The 24172-nt window shown below is 40.4% G+C and overlaps 1 protein-coding gene across 8 annotated transcripts in view; it reads right to left on the reverse strand.

Annotated features, from left to right (window-relative positions):
- The window catches only part of LOC101794040 (neuroendocrine protein 7B2), a 44678-nt gene extending 22015 nt beyond the window's left edge, over positions 1-22663 (reverse strand). The window contains exons 1-12 of one of the 8 annotated variants that reach the window (XM_027457852.3): positions 22375-22663; positions 20460-20530; positions 20045-20141; positions 19280-19530; positions 18653-18813; positions 18400-18546; positions 16433-16507; positions 15616-15783; positions 15219-15354; positions 14788-14893; positions 13803-13950; positions 10865-13407 (exon numbers count right to left, since the gene is read on the reverse strand). In XM_027457852.3, coding sequence (XP_027313653.3) covers positions 11828-13407; positions 13803-13950; positions 14788-14893; positions 15219-15354; positions 15616-15783; positions 16433-16507; positions 18400-18546; positions 18653-18813; positions 19280-19530; positions 20045-20141; positions 20460-20530; positions 22375-22503 — 3069 coding nt within the window. In that variant the 5' untranslated portion in view covers positions 22504-22663 and the 3' untranslated portion in view covers positions 10865-11827. Of the gene's footprint in view, positions 1-5890; positions 6124-6363; positions 6600-6637; positions 6662-6866; positions 7063-7088; positions 7325-7344; positions 7386-10864; positions 13408-13802; positions 13951-14787; positions 14894-15218; positions 15355-15615; positions 15784-16432; positions 16508-18399; positions 18547-18652; positions 18814-19279; positions 19531-20044; positions 20142-20459; positions 20531-22363 lie in introns of those variants that run through there. The other 7 variants (XM_038179739.2, XM_038179741.2, XM_072038909.1 and 4 more) reach the window with 7 other exon arrangements.
- Between the last annotated feature and the right edge of the window lie 1509 nt (positions 22664-24172).

Consider the following 24172-nt stretch of genomic DNA (forward strand, 5'->3'; position numbering starts at 1 on the left):
CAACAAAACTTTCCAGGCTCCTTGAGTTTTATCATCTCGTTCAGGCAAAAACGAACTAACTTTTTTTTTTATTTTATTTTTTTTTTTTCTAAAATGAGAAACAAGTATATATTTCCTTTCTAAATAACTAAATGAAACCCAGCCTTTCCTCAGCAGCTGTAAGAAGTCTCTGCAGGAGGCTGAAAAGCCTTGCTCATTCCCGAAGAGACATTGTATTTTTTTTTTATTCCTACAAAAGATCAGGATTAAAGAGACATTATTGAGTGTTTTCACTGAGGTTGACAACATTAGGACTCTTCTGCAGATCAAAACCTTTAGCCTCTCAGCTGTCATGCCAGCACCTCTGACAACTATAATTTTGTTTGGATGGTTTTTAAGAAATAAAAACATAACAGCAAAACCAAGCCAAAGCCAACAACAAAAAATCAACTGAGAAGCTTTCTGTCATGTTGAATTGTACAGGAGGAAACGAAAATGTAAGCAGACAATATTTGCGAAAGTAAAAGATTTTGCTTTTACCATTCTGAAGCACTCTGAACTGCCCGCGCTGGGCTACTGGTGCCCCCCAGTGCCTGCGAGAGATGTTGCTAATCTGGGCACTGGAACCACACACGATTCACCTCTCCATCCCTTCTGCCCCTCAAAAACACTAAATATTGGCTAAATTTATAAATATGCAAGGAAAGAAAGAAAAAATCACATAGTCTCTTACTTTCTGAACTCTATGACAGGCAGAAAAAAGCACCTGTTTTTGAAAAGCTGAAGACATATATCCTATTATTTTGTGCTGTTAACATAGATGCAGCCTTGTTATTCTTAGTAGGAAACCTGAATATATCATAGTGGTGCTCATGCAGTAAGAAACCAAAACAGTAACTACAGAAACACAGATTCTCATTTTAAAAAATTATATGTTGTTTTTATGTATTTCTTCCTCCTCTCTGCAGCACTGGTAAGCCACTCCAGTGCATCTTTTTCTAATTCACATTTTTGCGACATATTTATCCTGAAAACTGCTTCTACTCAGCTCAGAGAGCTCCAGCAGCAGATGAGGACTGATGTCGCCTTAGTAGCCAGTACGGCCCCTGGGAGGTGAAAGCCACCGCTCACTCCCATCGTCCTCAGGACCTTCAGTCTCCTTCGGTGATAGGCAGACTAGAGTGCACAGAGTTTAATCTGCCAAGAAATTGCTGTCAGGCATCTGTTAGACTCTACTCCTATTTTAGCAGATTCACCTGAGATAACAGGTAAATGGACAGACATAAAGGAAGGAGAAAAAAGTAGACTGGTATTACCAGATTTCAACATAAAAGACAGTAACTTCATCTTTTAAATAACAAGCTGTATGTGTTTGGTGCTTTTTTGTTTAGTTGTCTGTTTTTTTGTTTTGTTTTGGTTTGGTTTGGTTTTTTTTTGTCCATCATTAAGAAATTGATCTGATCAGTCAGGAAAGAGAGCATGCTGACAAATGTATTTTCTGAAACGTGCATCTTCTAGTTGCCTTTGGTACATAGCAAGCTTCTGACTTTACTGACTACTGCCAAGTAAGCCCTAACCTTTATTTTGGGGGAAGAGGTAGAAAGGAAAGGAAAGACCATATATAGTTCCTTGAAACATATCCGACCTGTTTTTTGGTGTTTTAAAGTCAAAATATGATGATTAACAGTGGAAAAAATGTAGATAACACAGTTGGAAAATGGCCATAATTAGGAAATCTGTTTATGAACTAGCAGCGATAGTATTTTTATGTATAAAATTAAGATCTTATTCAGCTGGAAAAGGTTATTGTGATTATCATTCAGAAGATTGCATTATAATAAGGCAGTTAGCATAAACTTGTCTATATTATGGCAGCTTAAATATTTTTCCAAATTCCAAAGCTACACAACTTATTTTTTCCCTGGCAGCACCTCATTTGCAAAAGTATACATGTAATTGGTGAAACCGTGGCCTTTCAAAAATCTTTTGTAATCCTGGTTTTATTGAAGGTGATGGCAGCCACACTTATCAACTCAGCTTTAGGTCTACACTACAGTTGGTGGAGCAATGTCCAAAAAAACCATTTTATTAGGAAAAACATGATCTAAACAGTTTTCTGTAGGAACATAATAAATGTATTGAATTGTTAAACTGTGACTTTTTAAATTATTATTCTGAGGTGCAAGACATGATCGAGATGAGAAATATTTGCATTCCAAAATGGTCTGTGGGTTGGTGATAATGACGCTGGGATGGGATGAAGCACGCTTTAGCTGTCCACATTGGTCACTGCAAACTATGGAGTGAAAAATGGACAGACATCAACACTCCTGGCAGCTCAGAATTTCTGACAGGTAATGAGTTTCATACACATTTCTACTCTCCCCAACTTTTGGGCAAAAATTCCCAAGAAAGAGAGCACCTCATGAGAGTATTTGGTGAATTATCACTTTGGTACTGACAGCATTTAGCATGAAACTCCTGTTTTGCTGTGATATACTCCAGTCCCTGCCTCCCCGCTTGATCTGAAGCGAAAACTCCCATTGACCTTTGTTTTTGAGTTTGTAGTACTTCTGCCCGTATCTTTCTGCCCTTCCTTCCCTCTTAGTTTTCTCTTCTATTATATCATAGATTTTTAAAAGCACTTGCATACACAATTATTGGCCAGTGATGATTGTGTAACTGCACACTGAGGAAAGCCCACATGTGAATCCCTAAGAATAAGAGCTGATGTCATCTAAAAACATGTGCAGTTATTTTTTTTCTGTAGCTCAAGCATAAATTGTTTACTGTTTATACATGTACCACTGGGAATATTCATTGCAAGTCCTCTCTCTGCCAATCCATAGACAATGTGTCAGCCAACACCTGTGCTCAGGTTTTTGGCTTAAACATCACACTCCATGCTACCGCTTCTTGTGCTGCTGCTTCTCAGTTCAAGTCCTTGTATGTTGGCCGAGGGGCATCTGATGCACAGGTGAAATCTAAGAGCTCAGCACTGTCAGAAACCTTATTCCACAAAGTCCTGCAAGTTCTGTTCAGCAGAACAGAGACTGGAGTGCCTTCTCTGGGGAAATTCTGCTTCTAAATCGTGTGATGGAATTTTGCCTCATATTTGTATATGACATCAAAAAACAAAAACAAACAAAAACAACACCCTACACCAATCCAAAAAAGCCAGTTCAAAAAGGTCACAATATTATTATTGCACCAATCACTACGCTTCCTCTGCCTGTAATGGGGCAACAGCTCATGGAAGCCTTCCTCACCAAGGGACAAGGCCCTTGCTTTAATCCATTTCCTACTTTGTTTTGGTTAGAAAACGCTGGCTGAAGGGAGCAGCTCAGAGGTCAGGAATGTCAGTCTCCTGGCAATAACAGATTAGTGGGCAGACAGCAGGGAAAGCAGCCACAACTGCAGCTTTTCAGACAGATACCGTATGTGGAAGTATTACACATCTCTTGCAAAACTAGGCTATTTTGAATGTGTCTTACCATGCCATTTTAGCAGTTCTGTTTCCAAAGTAGACACCTAATGGAAAGTCAAAACCACCATGTAATTTTTGCTGCAATTATACAAAAATAAATATACAAAGAGGATAAAATAGAGTGCTGTTAATTCTAAAGTGTTTCGTAATGTAATATTTAAAATCGCTGGTAGGGAATGAAATGCTGGCTTTGTTGGATTAGCTTTCCTGTCATACATGGTCTACATTTTAAAAGAAACACAGTGAAAATTTGGTGAGCTCTATGCACTTTTTAAAAAGGCAGGATAAGAAAATGTTATGTTTGATGCCATAAGATCATATTAACTGGAACCAACACTTTCAAAACATTTAAAAGTATTATTTTTCTTAAGCTGAAGTTTCTAATCAGGTATTTCATCAGATATCTATATAACTGTATAGAAATAGACATATATCACCACAAGAAACCGAAGAAAGAGCAAGAGATTACTATCTGAAAAGCTTACCACAGAAGAGTTCATGAAATGTTTGACATGAAGGCTGGATTTGCATGTCTGTTTCTATACAGATTGCTGTCATTCATCTCTGCTTTTGCAAAGATTTCTCAATAAGCTGTTAAACATCTACAATTGAATCTTCTTTTGAAAGTATTTCTCATCTCATCAAAAGTAGAAAGTTAAATATAATAAAAAAATTAGATTGGTTGCCTTTCAGTTTTATTGTTATATATACAGAAAAGGAGTATCTTTATTTAAATTTTAAAAAGGAAGAAAAAATTAAATAAAAAATGGGTTGTGCAACCTCCTTCTTGTGGTAGATTGTGTGGATGACTAATATTATTATATTTTCACAGGTACCAGAAAAGTTTTAATACTTAAGAGAAGAGAGTCTTAATCTGTTTTTGCTAACACTGTAATTAAAGAGTAATGGCAAACAGCTGAGATGAAATATTTATCTTAGGTCTATATTTACTTTTCATAACAGTCAAACACAACTCATCCGCTTTTCAAAAAATAACAATATATGTGTATACACACAAAACCTCAGGGGTCAGAAATTTGCTACTTCTTATACTTCTAGGGTAAAACAAAACAAAACAAAACAAAACAAAAAATGAGGAAAAGAGGATGATGGAGAGTAAAATTATCAGAAAATTACCAGAACTACCAGTCTGTCCCAATTTCTCTACATATCAACATTGATAAAGGAGTAAAAGAGGGAAGGGCATGGACCAAATTTTACTCTCTAAGCTTACTCTCTCTCTCTTGCACATATGTTTGCAGAAAAGCAGACGATGATGAAAGCTTCTTTAGAAAATATATAAACTTAGGTCTGCAATTATCTGGTGGAGATGCATATTCAGTTTTAGTCCTCTTCTTCATCTTCACTAGGGCAATTTTATCTCTTTGTCTAGGACAGTCGTAAGATCTGAATGTGAAGAAAACAAGGAACACAGCCTTGCTGTAAACTTTCAAGCTATTTGCTACGCTATGTCAAACTGGCTTAAAGGCGAGACAGAGAAGGGCTGAGGTTTTCTGTTCTGTTTTGATGCCTGAATGTTAACCATAATGTTCTGAGTTGCATACCTTCAACCTTTTGCTGTAATCCCCAAATAAAGCCAGTTTATTACGATACAAATAGCAATGCATTTTGCAACATTATCCCAATACCCTAACATTTGAGCCAGATATTTCAGATGGTTTGCATTGTTATAACAGACTGATTCCAAGGAAACTTTACTTCCACAGAGACTAGAAATGCTGGCCAAAAAAATGAACCTGAGTCCTTTGCATTCATCAGAGCAGCATAGTCTTGATTTGTGACTGCTGGTTGCAAGGAGGAGAGAAACTCTGTCTTTCTGACTCCTGCAGCTGGAGCTTGGGGCTCCACGCCACCCACAGCCCTGTGCACCACATCCCTGGTCCTTTCCCCAGGGCAAAACAGACTTCTGGGGAAAGTTGGAACTCGTCCACCCCCATGAGGTTTCTCCCTTTATTTTATCTTGTATGACACCGCAAATGGTGGGTCTCTTCCAGTCTACAAATGTTTCCAAAAATCTGTGAGATTTGGGTTCTACAGTTAACATCTATTTCATGTGAAAAATATATGGGATATATTTATACACAATATGGGGGTAATGTTTTGTAAATAATTGTTTTGAGATACTAGAGGCCAGATACTATTAAGACAATGTATTTTTTTCTACAAAGCCTGTAAAGAAAACAAAAAACAAACAACAACAACAACAACACTATTTCTTCTGTTAAAACCATCACTTTAAGGAAAGTAAAAGATTGATGACGGTTGGACAACAACAGGGTGAAGAAACCTGTGATTTTAAGTTCAGGATATTCTGCATATACACATATGCAAGACAATAATTATTACCAAAAGATACAAAAGTAAATCAATAAATCACCATTATTCAAAGCAGAAATTTGCTACCTTCAATGCTCTGTGGACCAACTAGGTTCATAGCCTGGTGTGCTGGATATTCTACACGGGGTCTGGCGATACCCAGCTGCTCCATGACCCCGTGGAGGAGCCTCTGAATGTCTGCTTCAGAAACCCTGTCCGGGGTCCTGGGGCTGTGGCTGAAAGCTGAAGCCCATCCAAATGCCAGCATGAACATCACGTTACAAAGCATGATGGGTGTCATTCTGGTAGCCGCTTGTAGCCTGTGATAAAGAAAATAATATGATTATAAATGGAAGTGGAAAACAAGTCTGTCATATGTGCTGGAAACACCTCTTCTGATCCCACCATTGCACATCATGGCTCACTACCACAGCCTACAGGGCCCGCTGAAAATCTGTGGGGCCAGAGGGAAACAGAAGGGAGAGGGTCTTCCCCTCTAAAAGAAAAGTGAATTGCCAAAATCAGTTTCCTAATTGGCGTCTCCCTGTACCGTTCCTTACCCAGCCACTGCAGACAAGATGGATCCGCGGCTTCGTGTATCGAGCACCCCGCTCCCCACCCCCGTACGCTTGTTATGCTCTTGTGCAGAGCCCTGGGCTCGGCGCAAAGCTTTCTGCAGCTGGGAGCCGTGTCTCCTCGCACTGCCCCTAACCGAAGCGCTAGGGACAGCCGAACAGCCTGCATCCCGCTTTTGTCTCTGCCTCAGGACAAGGAGCTCCATGTCTCGCACGCATCACCAGGAGCAAAGAGGTTTCATTTGTCTTCTTCGAATACCTTTCACCAAGCGGCTGCAGTGGGTAGCTTTACGAGGCACAAAACCCAAACAATAAAATCAGCACCACCACAACGACCCTGCTGTTGTCTCGGGCGGAATTGCAATCAGAGCGTTTTGTTCTGAGCGCTCCTTTGCCAGCGCGGTTAAAACGCGCATCTCCCCATCCCTTGGCACACGGAGCCCCCCATCCTCCTCCTCCTCCTCCTCCCTGCAGCCAGCACAAGGCACCTGAAAATGACTTTGAGGCAAAAATGGCCGAAAAAAAGCCACGCCGGGACTGTTTCGTTTCGCGCCTGAGCAGGGCTCCAGCGCAGCGCTCTGCACCTCCGGGCTCGGGCAGCCGCCGGGGGGGGTCCCGCTCACGGCCCCCCACCTTTTCCCACCCCAGGCAGGGACAGCCGCTGCCCGCAGGCCGCCAGCCGAGCCAGAGCCGAGCCGAGCCGCACTCACCTCCCTCCCGATCCCGGCGCGGCTCCGCGGCCGCGCATCCTCCGTTTGCAGCCCCGGCCCCCGCCCGCCTCCCCGGCACCTGGCGCTGGGTGGGGGCACGAAAAACGGCACAAAGCTCGGATGGAGATGCCCTATGGAAGATCTCCAGTATCGGCTAAAAATAAGCTGGAAGCTGCTGGTGGATTGACTGTGCTGGAGGGATGTGAAAAGGCTTATCGCCGGCGCTGTGCCCGGCTTCCCGCTGAGATTTCCCTACCCTGGATAAAAGGGATGCTGGAGCATCACGGGGCTGCAAGGCAACAGCACAGCAAAATGCTCCGGGCGCAGGGCGCCAGGTTAAGCACATCGCAAACACCATCTGCAGCGAAGGTTAGCAACAAGACAATAAAGGGATCTTGCTAAGTGAGGTCTGTCATTTAATAGCTCTTAGCAAAACAATCATTTCTGAAGGCTATTTTAAGTAATAGCTGCTGGCGATGTCCTCCATTTCAGGAGGAGCGATATCTACAGAAAACCTTCGAGAACACAGCAGGTGCAGGAGCTACCTTTGGATGCAGACGGCTCGCCTTTGCTTGGCCTTAGAGCATTTTTACATTTCAGTAGCTTGCAGGATTAAGCAGCAGGGACTTCTACTGGGTGTCTAGTATTTCTAACCCCTTTCTTCAAACCATGTTGACAAAAAAAAAAAAAAAAATCAAAAAAAATCACGTATGTCTAAGCAGTTCTGGAAAATGTCTAAAAACAAAACTTATCACTTTCTAGTGATAGCATCAAGGTGACAACCTTCCCTTGTTTAAGGGATGGTATCAACCCCCCTCTCTTTCCTGTACTTTAGGTCTAATTGAAGGCCAGCTTGCTTTCTCACTTACTTCAAAGCCTCATGGTTGCTTTAGTCCAGTCTTCTAGAAGTGATCCTACTTCCTGGCTTGCTTAGGGTCTCAAAACCATTAGTTAGTGAAGTTCTTTAACTGCTACCAAGTTAGCAATACTCATGCTCCCAGCACCCCCAGCTCTATAACAGCCTGAAGTACCAATGGAAAAAAACTGGGAACTTGCATTTTAATACCCCATGTCTCAGATGACTAAACCTAGAAACCTAAGGCTTCTGAAGTACAAGAAACATCAGGATACGGATCAGTTGCAAATGGGTAGACTTCTGCAGAGAACTGTTGTACCTTGGCATTACACAAGAAAAACATCTTTCAGTATTTAAGACCATAGGGGCATTTAATCATGATTAAAGGCAGCAACATATATTCACAAACCCAAAGTGCATATTACACTCCTTGCATGACGGATTAAAATGGACAGCATGAAGAATAATTCCAACTATGGACCCCTGATCAGCAAAGCTCCACCCAAAACAAAGGATGCTCCATCCACAATGCAGTCAAAGCCACATGAGTACCAAATATTTTGAATACTAAATCGGCAGAAAAACCTCACCCTTTCAAACACCAACTGGCATAACTGCTTACTATTATGGAAGTGGTCAGAACTAATTTCATTCCTCACATCATTACTTCTACCTCCTTCTGTCCTATTTTCATCACATACCTCTTTTCCCTTTCACCAGCTGTGAGTTTGCAGATACTTTCCTAGGACTTCTCAGCTGAAATGATACAAAAGGTGGTGCTCTGATGGCTATATTCACTCTGCTGTCACTGTCAACTAAAGATAGAGTAGGAGCACATAGCTGAGAGCAGGGAGAAGTAACTTCCTCCTTAGACGATGGTGAACTGTTACATGGGCTCTTAACTTCATGAAGCTCACCCATTCAATACTTAGCAGTAACACCAAACAATCTTGTTAGGACCCTGTAGTGGCTGTTTACCTCCTCCTGTTTTCCCAATGTTAGATTACAACAACACTGTAGCAACAGCAGGGCAACTCATTTCACAGAATCACAGAATCACAGAATCTCTAGGTTGGAAGAGACCTCAAGATCATCGAGTCCAACCTCTGACCTAACACTAACAGTCCCCACTAAACCATATCCCTAAGTTCTACATCTAAACGTCTTTTGAAGACTTCCAGGGATGGTGACTCAACCACCTCCCTGGGCAGCCTGTTCCAATGTCTAACAACCCTTTCAGTAAAGAAATTCTTCCTAACATCTAACCTAAAACTCCCCTGGCGCAACTTTAGCCCATTCCCCCTCGTCCTGTCACCAGGCACATGGGAGAACAGGCCAACCCCCATCTCGCTAGAGCCTCCTTTAATATACTTATACAGAGTGATAAGGTCACCCCTGAGCCTCCTTTTCTCTAGGCTGAACAAGCCCAGCTCCTTCAGCCGCTCCTCATAGGACTTGCTCTCCAGGCCCCTCACCAGCTTCGTCGCCCTTCTCTGGACCCGCTCAAACACCTCGATGTCCTTCTTGTAGCGAGGGGCCCAGAACTGAACACAGTACTCGAGGTGCGGCCTCACCAGAGCCGAGTACAGGGGGACGATCACCTCCCTAGCCCTGCTGGTCACAGTGTTTCTGATACAAGCCAGGATGCCGTTGGCCTTCTTGGCCACCTGAGCACACTGCTGGCTCATATTCAGCCGACTGTCCACCATCACTCCCAGGTCCTTCTCTGCCTGGCAGCTCTCCAGCCATTCCTCTCCCAGCCTGTAGCTCTTCTTGGGGTTATTGCGCCCCAGGTGCAGGACCCGGCACTTGGCCTTGTTAAACTTCATACAGTTGACCTCAGCCCATCGGTGCAGCCTATCCAGATCCTCCTGCAGAGCCTTCCTACCCTCAAGCAGATCGACACACGCACCTAGCTTGGTGTCATCTGCAAACTTACTGAGGGTGCACTCAATGCCCTCATCCAGATCATTGATGAAGATGTTAGAGGACCGGCCCCAGCACCGAGCCCTGGGGGACGCCACTAGTGACTGGCCTCCAACTGGACTTGGCTCCATTTACCACAACTCTCTGGGCCCGGCTATCCAGCCAGTTTCTAACCCAACGAAGCGTACACCAGTCCAAGCCAAGAGCAGCCAGTTTCTTGAGGAGAATGCTGTGGGAAACGGTGTCAAAAGCCTTGCTGAAGTCAAGGTAGACCACATCCACAGCCTTTCCCTCGTCCACCCAGCGCGTCACTTTGTCGTAGAAGGAGATCAGGTTCGTCAAGCAGGATCTGCCTTCCATAAACCCATGCTGACTGGGCCTGATCGCCTGCTTGCCCTTCAAGTGCCGCATGATGACTCCCAAGAGGATCTGCTCCATGAGTTTCCCTGGTACTGAGGTCAAACTGACCGGCCTGTAGTTCCCCGGGTCTGCCCTCCGGCCCTTCTTGTAGATGGGCGTCACGTTTGCTAGCCGCCAGTCAGCTGGGACCTCCCCCGATAGCCAGGACTGCTGATAAATGATGGATAGGGGCTTGGCCAGCTCCTCTGCCAGTTCTCTCAGTACCCTTGGGTGGATCCCATCCGGCCCCATCGACTTGTGCACATCCAAGTGTGCTTGGGCCTCAGCTTTCCATGAGAGCTGAAAGAATCCAGTTTGTGAATCAGTGGTTATGTGAGAAGGGGAGGGGGGGAACAGAAAGCAATGAGAATAAGTCCTTTCATTAACACATCACTTTAAAAGCCTACTCTTGCTAGGTTATTTTATATCATGCCTTTTGCTGGTAATGAGAATTACCAATATGCATCTCCTGATAAATAACCAGGAGAGCCAGATGTCATTTGACTTGAGCATTTTCAGACTGACTCATTAAATCCCACAGTCTATATGACAACAAAGTTGTATTTCTAAGTCGCTATAGAAGAATGGGCTCAGAAAAGGGACAAAAACCATGGTTTTATTAAAACCAAAAGCATCCAGTGCTTTCAGCTCTTGTATTTTGCCAATAAAGAATTTGCACATACAGAAAGCTAACAGTTTAAGTGTTTACTCTTAAATAATTTTACAACCGATGACAGACAAACAGTTTTCATTCCAAGAGATGTAAACATTTGCTTGTGCAAATCAACTTTTAACAGACTATGGCTTCTTACATTCATCTCCCTTGCAACATAATCAGCATCTAAACTCTGCTTCTGCACCATCTAGTTCACACTATCATACAGCTCTAAAAATAAGTTAAGATTATCTTTTTGTACTAAAACATTTCACTGCTCACAACTGAAGATACATAGTATGTATTGCAGAACACATCACCTGATGAAATATTAAGACTTCCATTGCTTGAATAAACAGCACATTTTCCAGTATTTGTACATGTCGAAATATAGTTCATTTACTTAACAAGGAAACTGTACTCCCACTTTACTCAAAAATGTCTCAGAAGTAGAGCTGGTGTAAGGTCCAACTTAAATATCAGAGTAGCACTACAATACACTTGAAACTATGAAGTAAAGAAAACAAATGTACCAAAATTCATCAAGTCTTTTCTTCACATCTGTTCAGTTTAAATGTCTGAGATTTTTTTTTTTTGTGAACTGGTATTTAGTCTAAATGCTGCAGAAATTGTTTTGTGACACGCAGCATGCTTTTAGAAGCTGAGGTAATCAAGTACGAGCTTTAATGCAAACATTTGTAAAAACACGCTTAAAAAAAAAAATCAAATCCATTTGGGTGAACTAGCAGTTACAAAAAAGCCTAAGTTAAAAAAAAAATCTCAACATAAAACCAAAATTGTTATTTGTACAAGTCTGTAACTTGTAAATCAGAAAACAAAAATTTAGTTTTTTCCAAAGGTTATCCAAGTTACGATAAGCCCATTTAGCAATCATATTAAATCTTATAAGTCTACTGGTTTTGCAGTTGGTAGCAGTTTCACTTTAGATATTGGATTCTTTGGAGAGCCTCTATAACGAAGTTTTTCTTTTCCTGGAGCACTTCTTGCAACAGTAGTTTTTTCTGGAGCAAAACCTGGAACATTTACATCTGCATTAACTTTTAAACTAGATTTCACAGTTTCATGATTGGTTAGATCCTCCAGAACAGACTTTGATGGAAGAACAGTCTCTTTCTGTTCGTAGATTCCAGTAGTTCTTACAGAAAGATCAGGCTTATCTGATGGATTTAGACATCTATGACACGATTTGGATGTGAAGTCAAGCTGACTATGAGATGCAGAAGCTTGGTCATATGTACTTTCATTCCTGAGTGAAAAAGCTGTGGAATTCTTAGACAGCTTTTCTGCACAGTAGGAGAGTGCAGAATCACAGCTCAAAGATTTAACAAGTGGTGAACCAACATCATTACCTCTAACCATCTGAGAACTTACAGATCTTCTGTTAGCCTCCAATAAGGAATTTATTCTTCGTACAGACTGTCGAACAGGAGTACGCTGGAATTTAAGAGGTGGTTTAGTTTTACTTGCAGAACTTGAATCATTTAAGGAAAGCTTGTTGAACCATTGTATGTGGTCAGAAACCTTTCCATGGTCAGAAACAGATGATGTTTTAGTTGAAGTTTTATCAGGGTTTTCAGCTTGCGAGTATTGGTTGCCTACTTCACATGATTTAGGCAACTGCAAAGCAGGAAGCTGTCCTGACCCAGAAAGTTCAGCAGTATTTTCTTCTAAATTACAGCATTTTAATACATGGTTTTCAGATGTTTGTGAATGTGTTAACTCTATTTCCTCTTTTCTTTCAAATGAATCTAATTTATTTATGCCATTTTTTGCTGGACTGTTCTGAACAGATGATTCATCTTCCCTGGCCTGTACTTGTGGCACAGGAAGTTGTTCTATTACATTTTTTACATCTGGTTTTTGGACCTGAAGTTCAATCTCTATAGAAGTTTTGAAGCTTCTTTTCTCCAAAATTTTACCTGCATCTTTGTTTGATTGTTGTTTGTCAATAGCGTAAGATTGATTCCGTTGGTGGAACAGCTCTCTGGAGTCTGCAGTTGCTAGACTTCCAGAAAGTTCAGCTGCCAATTCTTTTTCTGGGCTGAGCCCTGTGAGACACAGAGTTTCATGTAATGTTTCACCTGGTACATTTGTGAAAGATGACTTTGTATCAACTATCAGACTTTGAAGATTACTTCCAGATTCAGAGAAGGCTTGTTTAACTTTCAGTAATGTTTCAGCAGTCAAATTACTTTCTTCTTCACAGAGTTTTAACCTGTTGTCTTGTTTGTCTACAGCTGTGGGTCTGTGTTCATCTGGAACAACTGGTGGCTTTCCAAATATGAAAGCAGGTTCTGAAGAACTGTTTCCTGTTTCAGCGTGTCCTGGCAAAATTCCCTCATTGCAGCTGATCTCCTGCGAATCTGTAACAGTAGGACTATTCCATGACATTCTGTAAACTACTTTATCATTGCATTTTGGAGTTAACAAGTTTTCTTCTGACTTGCTCACATTCTTTGAACCTTAAAAATAAATATCACAGGTGTTTATGAATAAGGTCTTACAATTTAAAATGACCAGAATAGGCAAAATTCTTGCTTAAAAATAAAAAAAATGCTACCAAAGCAGCACTGAATTTAAAAGGTACCATTATACCCTGAACTTTCAGGTGTAGAAAAAGAGGTCACAATGTGACTTTAGTTCTTCATATCTCATCATGCTTAACTAGCAGAAGACTAACATACATTAAAAACACAAGAAGCTTGTCCTAAACCATTTTTCCCCCAGGAGACACTGACATTCAGTGAGCTTTTACCTTACTAGCTAGAAACACACCAACTGTTTTTATACCTCCCTGCATAACATTACTTTTGCTTTACATATGCTTTTCCAGTGTAATACATTCTGAGGTATTTACCTTTCCTACAGACTTTTTCACTGATGTAAGGGCTGAAGAGTACATCTCTTTTTGCACATTCATCTGTGCTTTCCAAACCTTGTTGACTTGCAAGACGCCTTCCAATATTTTCAGATCTATTGCCAACTGCACATCCTGATACAATATTCTTAAAAAAAAAAAAGTTAGTTAGAGCCCTATATAAACTTGTAAGTTTGGAATCTCATTTACAGATGAGCCATTAGAAAAAGGCTGTACAAAATAGCCATAGCAGCTTTTTCCTGGTCATACTTCATCTTTCCTCAGCTCTCTGCAGACCTAAGTAGTGAAAAGCCTGCCTACAGCAAGGCAAGCTTAACCACACCCTGAATATAGTGATTGTGTGCACAGCCTCTGTAAAACAAGGGGTTCAAGAACTGTGAGAACTACTGATCAGTGGTTTCACTCAAACTGTCAGGTAAGCTTGCTCTACCTCAAAAAGGTTGGTGGAGAGCCAGAAGGGAAGAAGCAAGGAAAAAACAAATATAATGCCACAAAAAAGATGTCTACCACCCAGTCAACAAATAAAATATGCCAAAAAAAAAAAAAACCAACAACAAAACAACAAAAAAAAAACCACAACAACTCACAAGTGATACAAAAACAATTGTTCACCATCAACTGATTGATGCCCAGCCAATCCCCAACTATTGGCTACTTTGAAAATATTTCCTCTCAGTTGTATCACTGAGCATGACATTGTAGGACATGGAATATTATTTTGGTGAATTCAAGTCAGCTTTCCCAGCTGCACCCCGTCAGCCTTTTGCACCACCACAGACAAACCCGAAACAATAAGACAATCAGTTACTGCTATGGAAATAAACCTACAGATTCTTGTACTTGATAGCAGGTCTATTTGTGCTGTGGTCCTACCATTAGCAATGAAGTCCTTCCAGCTAGTGAAAAGCAGTACTTAAACTTTATAACATTAAAATTTGCACTGTAACAACAGCAGCATACTTACATCTCTATTGCTTTTCCCCAAACCAAACTTCAAGCGTAATGACCTACGAACCATCTCTTTTCGGCTAATCTTTGGAGAAAAACAACCTGTTTTTCCCGATTCAGCCCTGAGAAGACAGAAGGGAAAAAGTAACATAAAACTCTTAAGGAGAGGAATGAAACCGTCCTTATGCTTATCTTATTCCCTCTGGTTTGAATTCTTCTATTACCTTCATGCCAAGCTTTGTTAATAGGCCCAGGAAAGTTCTTTTGAGGCCTTTACACCAGATCTTATTTTGAGTCACATTTTGCCATGTATTTTGAGAATACTATAAAGATTTCTTATGATTTAAACCCACAAGTATAATTTTGAAAACCAAAAGAAATTTTACACTTTATCACAAAAGGGTTCTAGATCAATTTGCTTTTTGCTTCTGAGTTAAGGCAAATTACCTGTATAACTTTTTGTTCGCAAGTCTTTTACTTCTTCTGTTCCCTGTACTAGACAAATGATTTTCACCACCAGTTGAAGGAGATAATGAGGTTTGAGATGACTCAAGAGACACAGAAGGGCTTGCTTCAAAGTGAACTACAGAAACAAAATACATGATTTTAAAATAACCACGAAGTATTCAGATAAGGACTTAGAGATAAAACACTGAAGAAGAGTCTTAATAGAGTAGATACTTTGCTTATTTTCTGCAATACTGACTTGAAATTATTTCAACTTCTGCTTTTATTTAAGTGAGGCTGGTGCTTGTAGCAGCCATAAAAGTTGGATTGCAATTAAATGCACGCTACAGAAAAATAAAAACTTCAAGCAGCAAAGAAAAAAATGAAGGCACTATACCTGATGCTGGTGTCAAGCTGCTGTTGAAAATGCTACTTGGTAACAACTCAAAAGCAAAATTAGGCTTAAAAGATCGCCTCTTCTTGCTGGACAAGCCCTGAGAGCAATCAGCTGGAAGTTTACGCTTGGTACTTGGAGTAAGAACCACAGGAGTCACTGATGAAAGGACTGAAATTAAGAAAACCAAAAAGTTTTCAACAACAGCTTAAAAGGGTGACAGTTTACTAACGACAGGTTTTTTTTTTTTTTTTTTTTTTGTTTTGTTTTTTTTTAACCCCAAAAAGAGGTTGTAAAAACTTAGTCAAAGTGCATGCATTTTGAACAGGCAAAAGCAGCCAGGTACAGCCATTTGTTGGTGGAGGGTTTTTTGCTTCCCCTCCCCCCCCCCCCCTTTTTTTTTTTGCACATAAGCTAGAGTACCAGAAAGGAAAATACAAAACCACATAGTAATAAAATATAGGTATTAGAAAAAAGAAGTTAAGTATAGTCATTTTTCTGTAAGTTTGAAAGTAAAAGTGAAAATTCATTCTCAAGATAAAGTATAGCACTACTGCACTGAAGCCTTAATGTGCATTAGATAAAAAGCGCAAATTCTAATGCTAGAACCATAGCGCACTGCTGCAGTGATTATAGCTGCTCCAAGAACTAAACTAAATGCAGTATCCTCAATAAAATGCAACTATATTCCAAGTTTTACCCAATTTAAACATAATCACTTATCTTCAGTTCAAGCTCTAGAGCTTCGTTGTAGAATATAGTGTACAAATCCAGATGATACTGCATGCGCTTTATTTAGTACAAATATACCGGTACCTACCGCTTCTGTCTTGCTGAGGGGTAGTGGAGGGTGTTCTGTTAGATTTAAATTTATTCAATGCTCCACTAACAATATCTGAAATGCAAGACACACCAAGCAAATCAAATTCAAATATGAAATTTGACTTGCTCTAGTTTCAACTGAAATTTAATTCGTATTCTTTCAGAGATATAAAACAAATCACTTTAAATGGCTGTTTTATGTACAGAAACCTAAAGCCTTTTTTGTTGCTTTCACAATAGCTTAAAACTTTTTTCCCCCCTTTAAAAAAAATCATGCAAAGGCAGCAGGTTTTTTTCATAGTGAATTCTACTGGTCAATATAAAGAGATCCCTTCTTGATTTCTTGTAGGCACATCTAGAAAGAATCCATTGAAGACTTTCTCATAGACTTTACTGGGCAGTCCTCTTGTACTTGAAAAGCACTTTGGGCAGAGGCCCAAATACAAGTATAAATTTTCATCTTTTCATCTTGGTTTTCCATTAATAATTATTTCCTTTCTTTTTCTAAGAAATTAATCCCAGTAGAACGTATGCATGAACTCTTACTGATTTTCCTGCTTTTAAGAGAGTAAACCAGAATCATTTTTATTAAGTTCTACTGCATCCTACAGTTGTATTTCCATATGTTCATTGCAAAGCTCAGCAAACTACAAGGCTGAAGTAGTTATTTTTTAGTGTCCGGTGTCAGGAAGTTTTTCAAAACTCATCTTTGAAAGAAGATGAAGTGTAGTCACGCTACGTTCTATTACATCTGGAGAAAGAGCAGAAGCTGACTCCTACCAGGATATATTCAATAGAATTTACAAATTCTAGCTGCTGCTTCCGAAAATTTGAATATTCACAAACATTTACCACTTCATAACTCTGGAAAATCTTGCTAAACAAAAAAGCATATTACACAAAAGCTTGCCTTGGCTAAACATATACAGTAATAAAGTGTTAATGTCAACTGTTGTCAGGTTTAATATTCCAAGTATATGAGCTAAATATATATTCATATTTTTATAGCAATACATACAAGATCAGTATAATAATTAGAACCAAGTCTAACAGAACAGAAACCATTCAGTTAACCAATTGTACATATTGTAGACATTGTCCATATTAGCTCAAACAACCTATTGAATAGCTACACTACAAATAAAAGAACAAATCCATGATAGAGTGGAAAATATTCAGTAAGAACTCACATTGAGTTTCTACAAGTGGGTAGCTTTAGTGCTTTTCTGCTGCTTAGCAAGAACGTATTCTTAGTATTTTAATATTAGCAGGCATTCTGATGACACACATAGCTTCTTAGTTTCAAGGTAATACACATTACACTTTTTAAAAAGATGTAAGTCTCAACGAAATTCATACAGTCCTTTCCTTATTTATGCATAACAACAACAACAAAAAAAAACAACCAAAACACCATCTTCTCATCCATCTAGGTTTAAAAACAATTAAGCCTGGAGCTGTTAAAAATGAGAAAACAAAAGCGTGTATAAATCTGTTACATCTGTGTTGCCTAAAAATGAAAGATTAAAACTAAAAAAAAACCTTACTGGGTTGGTTTAAATTTCACTGAAACTAATTTGATTTATCCTCTATTAAGTATTTTAGAGCTCAGTAATAATGTATCGCACAAATGAAAAACGATGGCAGGCAAGTGATTAGAAATTAATGTTGTGGACTGAGAGAAAAATTAATGATTCATAACCTGCATATATGTAAGATATGTAGATTCGATAGTGTATTTCCCTGAATTTCTTCATCCCATTCACAAGATACACAGTTGTGATGGTGCTGTTGTACTACTAGCTCTTGAAGAAAGATATATCAGCATATTATATCTGATTCTTTGACAATTTCTAGCTTACACAGGAATATCGTGCTTCTAGAAGTCTAATTTGTTCAAGGTTAGCATACCTAAAACTGCAAAAAACTGTTTCAGTTGCTGAAGCTTTCACACCACATACCTACCCCCAACACTTCGGTGCTTCCTCCTCTTACATTCACTGGGAGATTCATTTTCACTGTCTTCATGGCCCCTCAGTGAGGGAGTAGATTGAAAGGCATCAACACCTAACATTGCAGGAATCTTTTCCAAGATAAATTCTGGTACCTGTCCTGAATTGGTTAAGAAATATTTTTTAATATTATTTAAAAAGTTATAAAGAAAAAACTGTATACAAGAACATGCAAGATGACATTCTGATAAACATTTATCACTTACCAATTTCTTCTGCATGATCAATAAATGTCTGCACAACAGCAGCCTGCAAGCGAATTTTTTTTTCTGTGGTGGTTGACATCTTTTCACTTTCGTTCACATGCAAGAGGTTGGGAGCAAAAATCACTGCCAAATTGCTGCTATCCATTCTGTTTTCATTGGATCTTAATGAGACAAAAATATTTCTTAATGCAGATTATCAGGACATAAGCACTACAGAGAGAAAGGCCAAATAACAAACACAGTTGAAAAAAAATGCAGTTATTCACTTGGGTAATCACATTACAAAATTAATGTGTATGCTTCTGTACCCTAGGCTCGGTGTCTGTATGACTGTTACTGAATTCAACGTGTTATACATACCTTGCACTCAGAAAAACTGATGGGTATCAGATTATGTTAGTTTCATGAGTTACCCCTTTTGCCTTCCAAAGTAGGAAGAAATACAGCTATGAAAGACTGGAATAGTCTCCAGCATAAGAAGGTTTCATAAGAAAACACTTTGGATTTATGAAGACCATGCCCAACTTCTAGTAAATGACTGCATGTGCACTGAAAGTTACAGCAATTGCTTGAAAAAGAAAGTTAACCTTGCTTCAAGTTGCTTACAATCATCTTAGGGACACTGACCTTAGGGACACATTTCTCAGAAATTTGAAAAAGAACCGCAAAGCTTCAATTGTTCCGTCTGTCATTAAACACGAAAGCAACATAGTTGCAGTTTTCTTCTCATTTCCTAGCTGCTGAGCTTTAAAAAGGCCTTCTTGCAGATGAGGTGGAAGGATGGGTTCTGGCAGCTCTCTGAAGAACTGTTTAAGAAGCCCTGCAACATCACATGGTAGCGCAGCTGACAGGCAGTTTTCACCTTGATCCAGTTTACTCTGAAATTGTTCAGAAGAAATGAAGTTTCAACATACTGTCAGATTTCTAACTTTATGCATTATTCTCTAACCTGTATCAGAAAAAAGACTGTCCAATCTTCCCCACTTTTTACTTTTACCCTTGTCACGCTTTACCTAATTACACTATCTACAAAAAGACACAGATGATGTTATCTGATAACTTGTATTTATTTACTGGTTCTCCCCTGTACATATCCTTCTGGGAGAACACTGTTAAACAAATACCCTCAGCATCCAGTATGTATACCTGCTAGCAGATTTGTTCAGTCACAAGTATGTCCTGTCATCCCCCCCCCAAATCTGGAAAGCTGAACAATTTCCCAGGAGAAAAAAAAAAAAAAGTCAAGCAACTCATTTCTAAAGCAGATAATGTTACCAGTCTACTTCCAATGTTAGAACTCAAATATGACTGAAAAGCATCCAAAAACTACGATGTACAAATGATCAATTGAAACACTGATAATTAAAAAAAAAAAAAAGCTTTAGGGAATACCTTTAAGGCTTTGATACGAACAAGAGATCCAGATTTTCTGAAGAGTCCTTCAGTATGAATATGTTCTTCCAGATACTCACAGGCATCAACCAGAAAACTAAGGAAAGAAGAGCAACATACTTCTGACCTTCAGAACATATTTTTCCCAGAAAAACTGCTTTATAATAAATAGATAAAACTTAATACATAGGATTGTTTTCCCCAGCGACAATAAAGAAGCTGTGGCTCCGAATTCCCCCCCCTCATCTAATCTCTATTTCCCTCCTCCCCCAGTTGAAACTATTGTTATTCCCCTACAATATTTAACAGATCTGAAAAAAAAAAAAAAAAGATACCCCACCCTCCCCTTGATGAGTACACTATTATTTAGATTTACACTTCTTTGCTCTCTCTCATATATACAGTGTTAATTTACCTGGGAATATACCCATATCCTGGCACAAGTGATTGTGGTAACGCGTGAAAAGATACTCCAAAGATCCTACCCTATAAGATAAAACTCAGTGTTATTCAAAGACTGACAGAATTACCAACTACTTATTACAGAAATGCACATAATACCACAGAGTACAACCAGAAAAGTAGTTTAAACAAAAAGAAAGCCTTTCAAATATGAGATGTTGCCAGGAAAAACTTTCATCTCTAAATACATGAGCCTATGTTCATTCTAGTTACAGGTAACAAACTAGATTGCTGTGAAATAATAGAAAGCTTTTCTGCAGTATGTTTTGCATATTTTATTTCACAAGGAGTCAGTTTTGCTATAAGGACACAAAATTGGTAAGGGTATTTATCCACAGACTCTTCTGGAATCACATCTCACTTTTTCAAATTGACAAAATCCCATTTTTCTTTAATAAGTATAAATAAGTAAAACCAAATCAGCACAACTTTGAAACAACCTTAAAAAAAAAAAAAGAAAAAAAGAAAGCAATTTTTCTCATCGTCTGAAGCACACAAGACTGATGTTTCAGGAAGGACTGTAGAGACCTCTCCTGAACTTCAGCATTCAGTTTTACAATAGTTTCACCTCACAAGATGACATCAGAGCATTAAAAAATACATGTCTTCAGTTATTATTACTGATGAGCATCTACAGTGTTTTTTTGGCCCTTTTTTTATGTTGTTTTCTTTTAAACGTTTACCTGAGGTGACTGCACAGTTGTTTCAGTTATAGAAGCTTACAATTTGATTTAAAAATACAAGTTATTTCTTTACCCTACCTCTTTTCTATTTAAATTAACAGAAAACATGAGCAAGCCTCCCCCACCACCTTCCATCCAAAAGGGCCTGATCAGTCCACACAATATTGCTGTTATCAGAGATGAATACAAATTCTCAGTCATTTCTGCCCGAAATTCAAAGTGCTGACCACATTCAGACAACAGTTAATCAGTAACTAACCAATCCACGAGGCCACCTTTGGCCTATCTATCCTCCAGAAAACAAACATCACATGACAGATAAGGGAAATGAAGCAACATATGCTTCTGTCATCGTATTCCAGATTGCTACCCTTGAGTACAAAAGGGAGCTTAACTCCAATATATAATGTTTTTTTTCTGTATTTATGAGATGCTTTAATAGAGAATTCCAGCAACTTGCAATTCTATATTTAAAATTCATAACTGCTATCACTCACTCACTGGGTTTTGGCTGGCACATCAGAAGTCATGATTTGTTTCAAGAACTGAACTGAAACAATGCCTGTTCTTTGAAATAGAATCGCCCAAGCAAAACAGATATTTTCTGCTTTTTCCTACCTTGCTCATTTATTATTTAATTTTCTTCCTTGTATATTAAAATACTACAGGAAGATTTATAGATCTTTTATCATGATGCACGTACATACCTATTCAGTCCTTATAACCTTTTCTTCCAGTAATATAACTAAAGTCTACACTCATATTGTTGATTTTGACAAGGGGGAGGGCATCCATTCTAACTTTACTCTCACTCCCTCGTTTTTTGAGTGTTTTTGCAACATCTTCATCTGACATTGCCCAAGGGTTACCGCAGCACTTTGTAACACCTTCACAGCAACGGAAGCGGTCTTACAGAAAGCCCGTGCTGGGCACACTCAGTTCTGGGCCGTATCCGTTGCACGGGGGTCTCGGTTAGGCTCTGACAGGGGTCACTTCCACGTTTTATGAAGCAGGATCCAGCAAGGAACCTACACCCAGCACCGGCCCTGAAGCACGCGGGGCCGCCACCGCCCAGCTCAGCGACGAGAACACCCGCGCCCACCCCCCCCTTGTCGACGGCCACCCCGAAATGGCGGCGGGGGCTCGGCACACGCCGCCCTCGGGCCACCACCGCCACCCCCCTACCTCCGCGGCCGTCGCTCCGTGCGTCCTCGCGGCCGGCGGGCAGCTGCCGCCCTTCACCTTGATGCCGTAGGAGGCGCGGAGCTCCTGCAGCACAGCCAGGCGCTGCACACCGCGCCGCCGCTCCGCCATGCCGCTGCCCTCAGGCCCAGCGCAGCGCCATGCCCGCCGCCGCCACCCCGCCCGCCGCCGGGCTCAAACCCAGCGCCGGCCCCGGCCTCGCCTCCCATTGGCTGCCTCCCGTTCGAAATCGGGCCCCGGCCGCCCAACGGCTGGAAGGGGCTGGGCCGGCAGCGCCTGCTTCGTGCGCCGCCTCCGGCCGTTCGCGCCGGCTGCCTCAACGCCACCTCAAGCCCCCCAGCGGCGAGGCGCGGCCGTTACCTCAGCGCCCGCCCGCTGCCACTGCCACCGCCACCGGCAGGAGGGGGCGCCCGGGGGACAGGGACAGGGACGGGGCTGCTGCACGACACGACACGACACGACACGACACGACACGACACGACACGACACGCGAGCCCTTCTCTCCGCCCAGCGTCCCCAGCCGGCTCCCGGCACGCGTCACCCACCCCTTTTGTTTGTTTTCAAATAAATCCCTACTTGAAACGGCAAACCGCAGCGCTCCCGCGACTGGGCTGAATTCTCAAGGGAGGGAGGAATGCAGGGTGCCAGTGTTGGCCATAGAGACACTATAAATGGGGACAGAAAACCGTGAAGATCTTCACGCCCACCTTAACTACTGCTACTTATGCTACCTTAACTTATGCTACTTTGTCCCACATGAGCATTGCTGCGTGCAGAGCCACCTCCCCTGGCTCATCACTGCACAGGACCGCCGTTACTGCCGGGCACAGCGGCAGTGTCACCACCAGCACCGGGGTACTGTCTAAACTTGGGCTTGCTTACCTGTTCCTCACTGTGTCCTCACACACCTTCCCTGTATAATAAATAGCAGGTTAGACGTGATTTTTTTCTCACGTAAAACCCCAAGATTTTGATTATGGATGTCAAAATCATTGTGTCCTTGAGCACATCTAATAGTCCTGTAAATGTGGTTTTAGTGCAGTCTAAGTAAGTACTGTCCTGGCACTTCATTTATGTGACAATAAGAAATTCCAAACCCTGAAGATACTTCACTGATAAGAAGTACAAGAGTAAAAGTAATAGATATAGGACCCCATCCTTGCAAATTTTAACCTTACTCTAGTGAAATATATCAAACACAAAATAGTCTCATTTACTTTTCTCATTTACTCATTTTTACTTTCTCATTTACTCATTTACTGGCCTGAGTAAAGATTAGATAAATGAGTAAAACAGCCCAAGTTTAATATTATAGAATATAAATTAGTTTATTTTTAACACATACAAACACAGTATGACTGTAGATGCGATGATATAAAAAATGAATATTCCTCAAGGGTCCCACAACAGGGAAAATCTCCAAGAAATAAAGTAGATATCTTAGAATTTAATTTAAGTAATCACCATCCGACTTAGTTTTCTGCAGTAATGACAAATTACACAAGAGGGAGCTGTGATCTGATAAATATTTTTTAATTCCATATAAAATCTTTTCTATTCAGAATTCGCTAAGAAAAAACACATGATGATAGTATGTGTTGCATTTAGGGTTCTCTGTTGTCATCTAAAAAGTGATGGAGGTCTTTTTTTTATATATATATATATATTTTTTTGCATTAGATAGTACTGTGGCTTTAAGTATTTTGTCAAAAACATCAAGTATTTTAATATCCTCTAGGTGACTATTTTAACACATTTCTGCTTTATTTACAGTTAGAGA

The sequence above is a fragment of the Anas platyrhynchos genome, chromosome 5 (genome assembly GCF_047663525.1).
Source record: "Anas platyrhynchos isolate ZD024472 breed Pekin duck chromosome 5, IASCAAS_PekinDuck_T2T, whole genome shotgun sequence".
In the NCBI taxonomy this organism is placed as follows: domain Eukaryota; kingdom Metazoa; phylum Chordata; class Aves; order Anseriformes; family Anatidae; genus Anas; species Anas platyrhynchos.